The following is a 12,961-nucleotide window of genomic DNA, read 5'->3' on the forward strand; positions in this document are numbered from 1 at the left end:
AAAGAACCCCTTCTCGAGAAGGACAGGACGTTGAAGATTTCACAAAAAGGCAGGAGTGGGAAGCAGAATGAGAGAAAGGCTCACATTTATTTTGCATGTATTCTCTTGGGTGCTGTTTTAAATAAAACTATCCAATAAACATCAACAAAAATACTGCAGTAGGTCTTATCTCTTTTGAAAGATAAGGACAAGGAAAAACTTAAGTTTCCAAAACTTAATTCACTCAAACCTGCAAAGTATGAAGAGTTATACCAGACTTCAAGTCTATCCAATTCCCAACTCTCCGCATACTATTGATTCTAATGTTGATCATAACAGCGGCTAATACTAACTGAGGGCTTATTCTACATACTAAAGCATCCCACAGTATGATGTCACAAAATCCCATTGAGAAAGATGCCTTGCTACTCCCAGTTGACAAATGAGGAACTGGAAGTTCAGGGAAGTGAAGTGCCCATCATTCAGTCCCACAGGCTTCCCCAAAAAGTCTGATTCAACCTCTACATTGCAAGCAAAAGAGAGAAACTGCAAAGAATGGCCTTCAGAAAATAAAATCTAGAAGAGATATCAGAAACGCTTTCTGGTCTAAACTCCACCTAAAACATAACTATTCTATACAGAATTCTAGTTAGCAAAGGAGGTGGATGCATCTGGGTTCCAATCTTAGACCCACTACCTATTGGCTGTATGAGCTAGGTCAATTCTGGGCTTCTGCTATCTCATTTGCAAAACGGAGATAAAATGAGAAGCTTCACAGCTGACAAAGGAATGATATAATGCATGAATGCCACATCTACTACAAGCTAAGCATTGTTAGGGGGTATTAAACTTTATCTCATTTTAGCCTTACAATAATCTTTCAAGATGCATTATCATCACTTTTAATGATTTCGGATAGCAGCTCAGAGGTTATGTGGTTTGTCCAAAGTCACAGTTATTAAGTGATAGGAAAAAAACTGTAAATGATACCCTTCAGAATTCAAAGATAATACAGCTTTCCTTATATCAATGGTATCACCATTGTAGAACAAAGAGTTCTCAAACTATTACTTGTTCTCTTAGAAGTCAATCTACACCACAATTAGATTATCAATCTTATGGCCTTTCAGCAATCTAATAGTAATTCTGGACATACAATATTTCACCAGACTCTCTAGACTCTTGACCATCAGCAAGTATCACTGATATGCAAATACCTCTCAACTGCCAAGGAAAATTCACTATGATTCTCTCCCCTTGCCTATTCTTCCATGTAGCAAACATCTGCAGTAAAAAACAACATGGATAAAACTTTGGTGATACCAGAAACCACAAACTCACAGAAGTCAGTGAGAGAGGTAGGTGGCAATGGCAGCTGCTTTTGCTGCCATTACCAACTCCTAACTGCAAGACCGTGGATAAGTCACTTAGAAATTCATGTACTTCCATTTCTTCACCTCTTGTGGTGTTACTATTGAGGACCTACAATAGCACTGTAGCGCTGTGCTAGCTGGGTTACAAACATTATCTAATCATATTCTTAACAAAAGTCCAAGGGTAGAGGAACTACCTTGAGAGCCCCTTGGTCTGCAAGATCATCAAACCAGTCAATCCTGAAAGAAATCAGTCCTGATTATTCGTTGGAAGGACATGCTGAAGCTGAAGCTCCAATACTTTGGCCACCTGATGAGAAGAGCCAACTCACTGGAAAGACCCTGATGCTGGGAAAGATTGAGGGCAGGAGGAGAAGGGGACAACAGAGGATGAGATGGTTGGATGGCATCACCAACTTGATGGACTTGAGTTTGAACAAGCTCCAAGAGTTGGTGATGGACAGGGAAGCCTGGCATGCTGCAGGGGTCACAAAGAGTCAGACACGACTAAGCAACTGAACTGAACTTAAGAGGAAGTACTCTTAACCCTATCTTACAGATGAAAACAGTGAGGTTGAGGTTTATCAACCTAAACCACACCATCCTAAAGCTACCCTGGTTTAAAAAATCTAAAGATACGTTCATAAACATTCTATATAGAGTCTCTTTAGCTGCAGTAGGAGTAGGCCTTTTTGCTATTCAAGCACATGATCACTGGATCATGCAGAAAGCAAGAGAATTCCAGAAAAGCATCTACTTCTGCTAAAATCTAAGACTGTGTGGATCACAACATACTGTGTAAAATTCTTTAAGAGACAGGAGTACCAGACCACCTGATCTGTCTCCTGGGGAAACCTGTATGCAGGTCAAGAAGCAATACTTAGAACTGGACATGGACCAAATGACTGGTTCAAAATTGTCACCTTGTTTATTTAACTTAAATTCAGAGTACATCACGCAAAATGCTGGGCTGGATGAATCACAGCTGGAATGAATATTGCCGAGGAAAATATCAACAACCTCAGATATGCAGATGATACCATTCTAATGGCAGGAAGTGAAGAGGAAGTAAACAGCCTCTTGATGTGCGTGAAAGATGAGAGTGAAAACGCTGGCTTAAAACTCAACATTCAAAAAACTAAGATCATGGTATCCAGTCCCATCACTTCATGGCAAATAGAAGGGGAAAAAGTGGAAGCAATGACCAATTTTCTTTTCTTGGGCTCCAAAATCAGTGCGGATAGTGACTGCAGCCATGAAATTAAGATGCTTGCTCCCTGGAAGGAAAGCTATAACAAAACTTGACAGCATATTAAAAAGCAGAGACATCACTTTGCCAACAAAGGTCCATATACTCAAAACTATGGTTTTTCAGTAGTCAGGTACAGATGTGAGAGTTGGACCATAAAGAAGGCTGAATGCTAAAGAACTGATGCTTTTGAACTGTGGTGCTGGAGAAGACTTTTGGGAGGCCCTCGGATTGCAAGGAGATCAAACCAGTCAATACTAAAGGAAATCAACCCTGGATATTCACTGAAGGACTGATGTTGAAGTTGAAGCTCCAATACTTGGACTACCTGATGCAAACAGCTGATTCACTGGAACGACCCTGACGCTGGGAAAGACTGAAGGCAAAAGGAGAAGCGAGTGGTAGAGGATGAGATGGTTAGGCAGTATCACCAACTCAATGGACATGAATCTGCGCAAACTCCAGAGGTTAGTGAAGGACAGCGGAGCCTGGCGTGCTACAGTCAACAGGGATGCAAAGAGTCAGACACAATTTTACAACTGAATAACAAAAACAAATAAGAAAAAGCATTCTTCATTTCCTCTACAGTGGTGGCTTTTTGTTGCCTTATCCTCTTCCTTAAATTTTTTTTTATATAAAAGCACACCCTCAGTCACTTGCAAAGAATTCTCATCTTAGACTACTATCAATTCCTTGAAAGACATAAGCTACCAAAACTTACACAATGACAAATAGATCATCTGAATAGGACAATATTTTAAAAATTGAATGAATAATTAATAATCTTCCAAAACAAAAAGAGCCAGGCCCAGATGGCTGCACTGGTGAATTCTAGCAAATTTAAGGAAGAAATTATCTGCAATTCTCTACAATCTGATCCAGAGGGAATACTTCCTAACTCATTCTATGAGGTCACCATTCTCTATTACCAGACAAAGACATTATAAGTAAGGAAAAATACATAACAACCTCTTCCATGAACATAAATGAAAAAAAACTTCATAAAATTCAATAATGTATAAAAAGAAGTATTCACCACAACCAAATGGGAATTATTTGAGAATCAACATATCTAATCCATCACACAAAAAGACTAAAGACCATATGCTCCTATCAATAGATAAAACTTGACAAAATCCAACACCTATTCATGATAAAAATTCTCAGCAAATTAAAATTCTTCAGCTTGATAACAAATATATGCAAAATACTCCACAGCTAATGTCATACTTGATGGTGAGAAACTAGATGCTTTCCTCCCTAAGATCAGTAACAAGGCAAGGATATTATCTTTCATCACTCCTATTCAGCATCATATGAGAAGTTCTAGCTAATGCAATAAGCCAAGGAAAGAACATGAAGGTATATCAATGTTCAATTACAGCATTATTCACAATGACCTAAAGGTAGAAATAATTCAAGTGTCCATCAACGAATGAATGTATAAACAAAATGTGGTATATACAAAGTACTCTTAAAAGTCAATTTAAAAGATTTTAATTTAAAATGGGGGAAAGATCTGAACAGATACCTCCCTAAGAGATACAAACGGCAAATAAGCACATGAAAAGTTGCTCAACACCATTTGCCACTAAGGAATTACAAATTAAAACAATGATGAGGTATCACTACACACCTAGCAGAATAGCTAAAATCTAAAACACTGAGAACAGCAAAAGCTGACAAGAAGGGAGCAACGGAAGCTATCATTCTTTACTACTATGAATACAAAATGATACAGCCACTTTGGATGACAGTTTGTCAGTTTCTTACAAAGTTAAACACGATCTAGCAAACAATCTAGAAATCGCGTTCCTAAGTATTTACTCAAATGATCTGAAAACTTACATCCACCAACAAACCAGCACTCATATTTATAGCAGCTTTATTCATAACTGCCAGAAACTGGAAGAAGCCAACATTTCCTTCAATACATAAATTGATAAACAAAGTGCACTATATCCATACAATGAAATATTTTTCAGAAGTAAAAAGACATCAGCTTTTAAGTCACAAAAAAGACATAGAAGAAGCTAAAATGAACACTGCTAAGTGGAAGAAATTCAGCCTGAAAAGGCTTAATTTTGTGTGATTCCAACTTTATGACATTCTGAAAAAGCACTATAGAGACAGTAAAACATCAGTTGCTAAAATAGTTAAGACATTAAATTTTGTTATGCATATTTAACCAAAATTTTATGGCAATTTCTAGAAAAAATAGTCTGTATCATACTATAATAATGGATACATAATGAGGCACTTGATCAAGCCTCAGAACTGCACCCCATGAAGAATGATGCCTAATATAAACTACTGATTTTAGGAGATAACATATCGATACTGGTTCATCAATTGTAACAAACACAAGGCCCCACTGCAAGATGTTAATATTAGCAAGGAAAATTGAGGGCTGATGGAAGCATATTAGGAACTCTCTACTTTCTGCTCAAATTTCTGTAGAAATAAAAATGGCTCTAAAAAATAAAACCTACCAAGTTTTTAAGTGGTTCTTTCTCACATTTCCAGTGTTAAGCTTTATAAAGATTTCATGCAGTAAATAACTACAGATCAATGCTGTCATATATACCAATTACATGGAATAATCTCTATGCTCTTCCAAAAACATTCAACCTTTAGGAGTCCTAATTTTTTAAAAATATTAGTTGATAGCCAAAAGGACAAGAACTCTGGAAATTTAAAATTGTACAAAGAGAAAGCAAAACATAATAAATAAATCTGTATATAACCATTAAATTTTAGGCCAGGTTTTATTCCTCAAAAGTTAATCTTCCTATTAATGAACATTATAACTTTAAATGCTGAAACTGTTATGAATTTTGGATAAAAATCTTTCCTAATATTAAATATTTCCTTAACTTTTAAAACAAAGTAAGGTTAGTAAACTGTTCCTCCTGTTTGTTACACTACTTTCAAAACAGTGATACCTTTTAAAAACTATTAAGGTAGATAGGGGAGTTTGAATCCATTTAAATGACCTTGGAGGATGCTTTCTGAGGCTTCTGTTTACTTTCCAGACAGGCTAGTCTCATGACTTGCAATGATTTATGTGTCTGTCTTACAATTAAATATTGGCGAAAGGGAAGTGGTGTAAAAACAATCATGTTAGAACTTTATAATAAATGAGGATAAATAGGCAAAGACCAAGAGCTTACAGGGAGAAAAAAGGGAGGGAGACAGCTCCTTTACAATAAAATTTTATGAGATTTATACAGTACTAATTTTTCAACTGTCTGATCCTTAGTTAGATATGTAATAACTAGAATTACTTAAAATAATCGTGGATAAAATAAGGTGTTTAAGAATATGAACTGTAAACTTTTGCTTAAAACTATATCATGTTGGGACTTCCCCTGTGGTCCAGTGGCTAAGACTCCAGGCTCCCAATGCAAGGGGGCAAGGTTTGATCCCTGGTCAGGGAACTAGATCCCACATGCCACAACTAAGACCTGCCTGGGGCGTCCAAATAAATAAACAAAAATAAATACTAAAAGAAAAAAAATCTCATTTTATATATACCTAATTTATTTTAAAGTACTAACACATATTTTAAGTATTTACATACTAAGTATTAACACCTCATTTATTTTCAAGTATTAACATACTATTAATTTGATACACTATCAAGTTCAGATCAAAATATGGGTTCGAGCGGTCTTTACCAACAAAAAAAAAAAATGGGTCCTTTTCCTGCTCATTTGTTGTAATCATCATCATCACCTAATAGTCAGTCTAGCTAATGTAGATGAATCCTCAGAAAACTAGTTTACTTTGGATATTATGTACAGTGATGGGTAAAATGAATGTTTTAGAGATTAAGTAATATCAAAAATAATTATTCCTTTACTCAGATTTAAATTCAAATATAAATGAAAAAGAGAAAATTGTTCATAATCTCTAATAAGATTTTTTAAATATTTTATGCTTGGGCATTAAATCTAGAACAATCTGAAACGAAAACAAATCTGTGGATAAAAGTCACAGGAATCTTATCATTACTTTTAAAGGCATTTTTACATATTTTAGAAGCATCCAATTAATAAACAATGACATAGTAACAACATGTTTATTTTGAGCCTCAAAAACCTCTAGCTTATTGGTCTAGACTTGAGTTACTATAATACAAATGTGTAATTTTTTAGATGGCTATTTTCAAATTTAACTTATCTGAAGAGTACATCATGCAAAATGCTAGGCTGGATGAAGCACAAACTGGAATCAAGATTGCTGGGAGAAATATCAATAACCTCAGATATGCAGATGACATCACCCTTATGACAGAAAGTGAAGAAGAACTAAAGAGCCTCTTGATGAAGGTCAAACAGGAGAGTGAAAAAGTTGGCTTAAAACTCAACATTCAAAACACTAAGATCACGACATCCAGTCCCATCACTTCATGGCAAATAGATGGGGAAATAATGGAAAGAGAGAAAGACTTTATTTTGAGGGGCTCCAAAATCACTGCAGATGGTGACTGCAGCCATGAAATTAAAAGACACTTGCTCCTTGGAAGAAAAGCTATGACAAACCTAGACCACATATTAAAAAGCAGAGACATTACCAACAAAAGTCCATTTAATCAAAGCTATGGTTTTTCCAACAGTCATGTATGGATGTGAGAGCTGGACTATAAAGAAAGCTGAGAGCCGAAAAATTGATGCTTTTGAACCGTGGTGTTGGAGAAGACTCTGAGTCCCTTGGACAGCAAGGAGATTCAACCAGTCAATCCTAAAGGAAATCAGTCCTGAATATTCATTGGAAGAACTGATGCTGAGACTGAAATTCCAATACTTTGGCCACCTGATGCGAAGAACTGACTCACTGGAAAAGACCCTGATGCTGGGAAAGATTGAAGGTGGGAGAAGAAGGGGGGTGACAAGAGGATGAGACGGTTGGATGGCATCACCGACTCGATGGACATGAGTCTAAGTAAGCTCCAGGAGTTGGTGATGGACAGGGAAGTCTGGCGTGCTGCAGTCCATGGGGTCGCAAAGAGTGCAAAGAGTCAGACACGACTAAGCTACTGAACTGAACTGATTTTCAAAAATAATTTACCATTTCTAATTTACATTTGCCACATATAAATTTGTGAAAATTATTTGTTTTAATATGAACAGAATTCCAATGTAAAAACAAAACTATAAACTAAAACCTAAAATTGCTATGTATACCCCAGGCAATCCATATTCACTTTAAAAAAAAACTTATTATTATACAAATAAATGAATTTTCCCCATCTATCTGATTTCAATTTGAAATCAAATCCCCATACATTTTTTCTATAAAATGTTTCACCTTTCAGAAGTTATTGTTTAAGGTGAAAAACGGTAAATTTGTGCTCAGTTGTGTCTGACTGTTTGCAACTCTCTGGACTGTAGCCCACCAGGATCCTTTGTCCATGGGATTTTTCAGGCAAGAATACTGGAGTGGGTTGCCATTTTCTCCTCCAGAGGCTATTCCCAAACCAGGGAGCAAACTTAAGTCTCTTGCATTGGCAGGCAGATTTTTTACCCACTGAGCTATCAGGGAAGCCTAAAATAAACAACAACAACAAAAAAAGTCCTTCACCTGGACTCACCAATTGCTAACATTTTGCCACATCTGTTTTCTGCATGAATTTGATTAAGTATAATACTGACTTCATGAAAATAACTCATCACGCACCTTTTTAAGAGTAAGGATATTTTCCTTTGAATGTGCAATGGCATTATCATGCTTAACTAACATTCCATGGTATCATCAATATCAAGTCATATTCCAGTTTCCTCAAATATCCTAAAAATGACTTACAAAGTTTTTAAAAAAATCTAGCATCCAATCAAGGTTCATATACATGATCAGTTTCTGAGTGACAAGGACCAAATTTTTCTTTAAATAGTCTTTTTGGGTATACTATCTTCTCTTTTCTTTCCAAAAACTTGTTCTCTGGAAAAGCTGTAGGAACACAACTTCCCCAGACCTTTCCTGCCAGAACCATTAGAAATGGAAAGGTATTGGGATAATGATGGGAAGGAAATTGAATTTCCAATTATCTCAGTAGATTCTGTTTTCACTATGAAAATATTTAGAATGAAACCACAATCTTATCATAGCTGATTATATTTCTTATAAATATATACCTAGCCAACATCCATTGATCCATCAAGTGAGAAGTCTTGTGACCAAGACATGACAGGACTTAAAAAATTACGTTTTAATACTGTTATCACGAATAATAGGAATCATGAATAACTAACTATCCAAATACTGTATCATCTTATAAAAAGAAGCAATATTTTATAAAAGTCTAAAACATGCTCTTTACTAGTCACTAAAAAAGCCAGTTTTAGAAGACAAAACATGCTTTTTTAAAAAACATATGGTGAATTTTTAGAGTTCACCAAGTTAAAGTTTTAATCATCCCATAAAAAGACTGAATAGCTTGCATATTATGCCTATGCACTAAGAAGCTGTCTTCTTTGGCAATTTGTTTCAAAGTTTTCAAGCTTTTATTTAAGCGCAGAACTTATATTTTGAACAATGCTTTATTATACCAATATTGCTTTATTATACCAATATTATAAAAACACAGACTTCTGAATAACATGAACCACATTTTTTTCTTATTATGAATACAAGTAAAGTTTATAAATATTTTCAAATTCTTTCATAATTTATTTAATCTTAAAGTACAAATTGAAGCAATTTTTGACTACTAAACTGACTGGGAAATTGAGATTTCCAAGGGGAATATTGTCAAATTTATAAAAACAAAAAGATCAGTATTCTAGTGATTCATTTTCAATATATTCTCTGTATTGTTAATTATGGCTGAACTCAAAGTATTTTCCAGCGTAAATTATACACAAGACTTAACAAATAGAGACCTAAATCTGCAACTCCCTTTACAGAAACCAATGAAAAATCTATACACAGTGATGAAATTGGCATACAAATAAAAGAACTGTCAAGACATGTATCCCTAAAAATAAGCCTACAATAACTATTTTAAAGGCTGTGTGTGGTCTCACCCATATACTTTGGCAAGATGCACTTTCTCCAACCACAGCTAGATTCATCTGAATGCAGTGGCACTGGAGAGCCTCTGTCTCACCTGTCAAAGCTGAAGAACGTGGTTCCAAAGACCACCATGAGTCCATGGAGAAAAGCCACAGCGCCACAGCTGTTATTGATAACCAGTCTCTACAGGAGAAAACACTTCAACAATTAAGCAAATTATCCTTAACAGAGATACAGACAGACAGACAATATACTAATGTTTAAATGGTGAGATGACAAATACCGTGGCAGGTCTCAAACAGTAGCCATTTACATAACTGGGAGTACTAAGAAATAATCTTTCAAAACTAACACTAACTTCATAGTCTCTTCTGTTCTTTATCTCACACAATTTCTATACATTGTTTACCAATTTGAAAACTCTCTCATCTTCTCTGATTTAAATCTTTGAAAATCTCCCTTATAAAATCTCAAAATTCATCTAAACTACTAATGTACTAAATTCATCCAGATTACTGAAGTCTGACAGTTAAGAGCATAGGAAATTAAGACTTAAAACAGAAACTCTAAGGATATTAAAACCTGTTTTTCTTTTATAGAAGATATCTTCGTATCTTTTTCAATGACATTATAGAAGCAGTTTTTCTGCTTCAGACTAACCTCCCTTTAGTAAAGCATATAGACTGGCCAGGTAAGCTATAGGTAGGTTACAATAAATAAAGAGCAAGAAAAACAATTACTTTGGAAAGAAAATTGCCTCCAATGAACACTTGAACCCCATGTCAAATCTGGCAATAAAAACCAACTTAAAATGCAAAGAAATATACCTGGCTGGGTAAAGAGCTTAAATAAATATGATGAACATCTCATAATTTAACTTATTTTTCTTACTAGATGACAATGTTCTCGAACCCTGTATACTACTGCAACGATTCAATCAAAAAAGGAAAAAAGGTGCCCTTTTGTGCCTTTTGCAGGAAAGTGAATATCCAAAAAGTTCTCATTACAGGAGAGATTCACCTACAAGCAAGACCCACAGCACAAAGGCTCCAATGTGCTATGATGTCTCAGTTTCATTTACTATATTCTCTAAGTACAAAGGTTCCAAAAAGATTAGTTTCACTTTTCCCTAGATATATTTAGAACGTTAACTAGTATCGCAGGGATATTATTTTTCTTTGGTTTTGTCAGTAGCATGTTTGATATAAATTTTATTAAGTGGTAGTATATGTAACATTGCATTGTGGGTAGGAGTTTCCTGCTTTACCCTAGCCACATCCTCAGCTGTCATACGAGCATGTTTCCCATATTTTCTGCAAGTTCTCGCCTTTTTCTCTCCTTAGAAAAGTGACAGCAATAGAAGATGAATTGTTTTAATAATTATAAGAAATATGAATTATTTATACAGTAACATTAAACAAGTATGGATCACTATGTACTTTGAAAAACTGTCCAAGGGAGAAAAAAGTAATCCTCACAATTAAAGTCCTAAATTCGTGTGAAATAATGTTAAAGTAAATTAACACAGAGGAAGGACTTAAAATTGTTAAAAGAAAGAAAATCTCTGTAATCAGATGCCAATACCACCTAACAAATGAGGTGTACTATATCAAGCTATAACGATAATTCGCCTTGAATGTTAGAAGCTGCAGACCTCCTACGTATTCATTAGTGAAGATTAATGTCAGTATCGCCTACAAGGACCTTAAGAATCTACTTTGAGATTTTATAGAAATGTCAAAACAGAGAAAGAGAAACCAAAAAAGCCTAGAGGAGAAAGGGAAGAAAGCAGGAGGAGTGGAAAGGGAAAGAGAAGGGGAGAGAGAGGGAGACAGAAGTTAACTACTTTCTCTTTTGGCATCCAATTTCCACATCATCTCACGGTCAGCCAGAAAGCTGCTTATACCAACCAAATGAAGTTGTTCAAACAATCATGGATATGGCAGTGTTTTGGGTTTTCACAAAACTGAAAGACACTGCAGAGGAAAACAAAGAGTACTCCCATTACAAAAAATATCACATTTTATACAATACATATATATACAGACACCACATAAATGTTTTAAAGTACCACAAAATAATACCTTGTACATACAACCGCACATGTGTGTGCCGTTAACATGGATATATATCCCATTAAAATAAGAAAGAATTAAATCTCTCATAATCATAATTTAAAATATTAATAAAATTATATGTATTTTACTAATATAAACATTTTTCAAAGCATCCATATAAGATCCAATAAATTCTATATATGTCTCAACAGCTATATATTAAATCCAAAAAAACCGTCAAAAAAATTGCCACATACCATGGTGAAACAATAAATTAAGAAAATTCCCTGTTAAAACCTCATAATCAATGAGAACATTTTAAGCCAAAATAGGATTTCTACAATTTATACAATTCCTACATCAAACCTATTTTGCTTCTACTGTTATCAACTAAAAGAAAAACAGAACAACCACAAACAGAAGTTTAAAACAATTTAAAAAAAACATAGAAATGAGCACAAGACTGATAGTGATAAAATAACTGCATTATAATAGGATCATTAATTCAGAAAATTTTTAAAATGATTCAAAAGGTAACAATGAAGCTATATATAGTATTTAAAACATTACACTCTTATATCATCTACCAATATACAATATTAAAAGTTCAACCAGTGTTGACAAACTTATTAAATATAAGGTAATGGGGAAGCAAAATTACTTTTGTGAAACTATTTTCGAGTTCAAAGCTATATTTCATTTCCATGGCATTATAATACATAATTTATACAGCCGACTTAAATTCATTACTTACTTCAACAAAATAAATACTCATATATCCCCCGAAAAAATGAAGTTTTGAGGGTCTTTAAAAAACAGACAACAACAACAAAAAAACCCTGTGGCTTTCATTTCTGATGTGAAGCATAATCAAGAGCTTTATCTGCAGTGACTTTGCTGAGTCAGTCTCCCTTCATCATATGTGGAAAGCTATTTCTAATGAAACAAACTGTCAATTATCAAATGTGTACCCGTTATCACTACTGTTTTTAAATTTTGACCCCAAAGTATATTTACTCCAAAGAGGATAGATTTTCAATTTAGAAAAAGGAAAAAATATATGTATGTGTTTGTGTGTGTGCAGATAATGAATATACAAACTTTAAAGCTCATGACCTCACTATGTTCTCCAGTCAGAATGAGATGGGCCTCACCCAGAGCAGAAAGGTCATAGTCAACAATATCTACTAAGCTATCAAGCAGTAAGAGTGATTACTCTGACCTAAAAATTATGTGCAGAAGGGTTACCTGCAAAAGAGAACAAGCAGTTAAGAGACACATAGATG

The 12,961-nt window shown here is 34.7% G+C and overlaps 1 protein-coding gene across 36 annotated transcripts in view; it reads right to left on the minus strand.

Annotated features, from left to right (window-relative positions):
- SUPT3H (SPT3 homolog, SAGA and STAGA complex component) overlaps positions 1-12,961 on the minus strand; it is a 408,871-nt gene that overhangs the window by 343,926 nt on the left and 51,984 nt on the right. The window contains exons 3-4 of one of the 36 annotated variants that reach the window (XM_081519030.1): positions 11,529-11,594; positions 9,713-9,801 (exon numbers count right to left, since the gene is read on the minus strand). The exons of 34 other annotated variants lie outside the window; for them this stretch is intronic. In XM_081519030.1, the coding sequence (XP_081375156.1) occupies positions 9,713-9,750 (38 nt within the window). In that variant the 5' untranslated portion in view covers positions 9,751-9,801; positions 11,529-11,594. Of the gene's footprint in view, positions 1-9,712; positions 9,802-11,464; positions 11,595-12,961 lie in introns of all 36 variants that reach the window. One more of the 36 variants, XM_081519014.1, reaches the window with a different exon arrangement.

The sequence above is a fragment of the Giraffa tippelskirchi genome, chromosome 8 (assembly GCF_054371585.1).
Source record: "Giraffa tippelskirchi isolate mGirTip1 chromosome 8, T2T-mGirTip1v1.2.pri, whole genome shotgun sequence".
Classification (NCBI taxonomy): domain Eukaryota; kingdom Metazoa; phylum Chordata; class Mammalia; order Artiodactyla; family Giraffidae; genus Giraffa; species Giraffa tippelskirchi.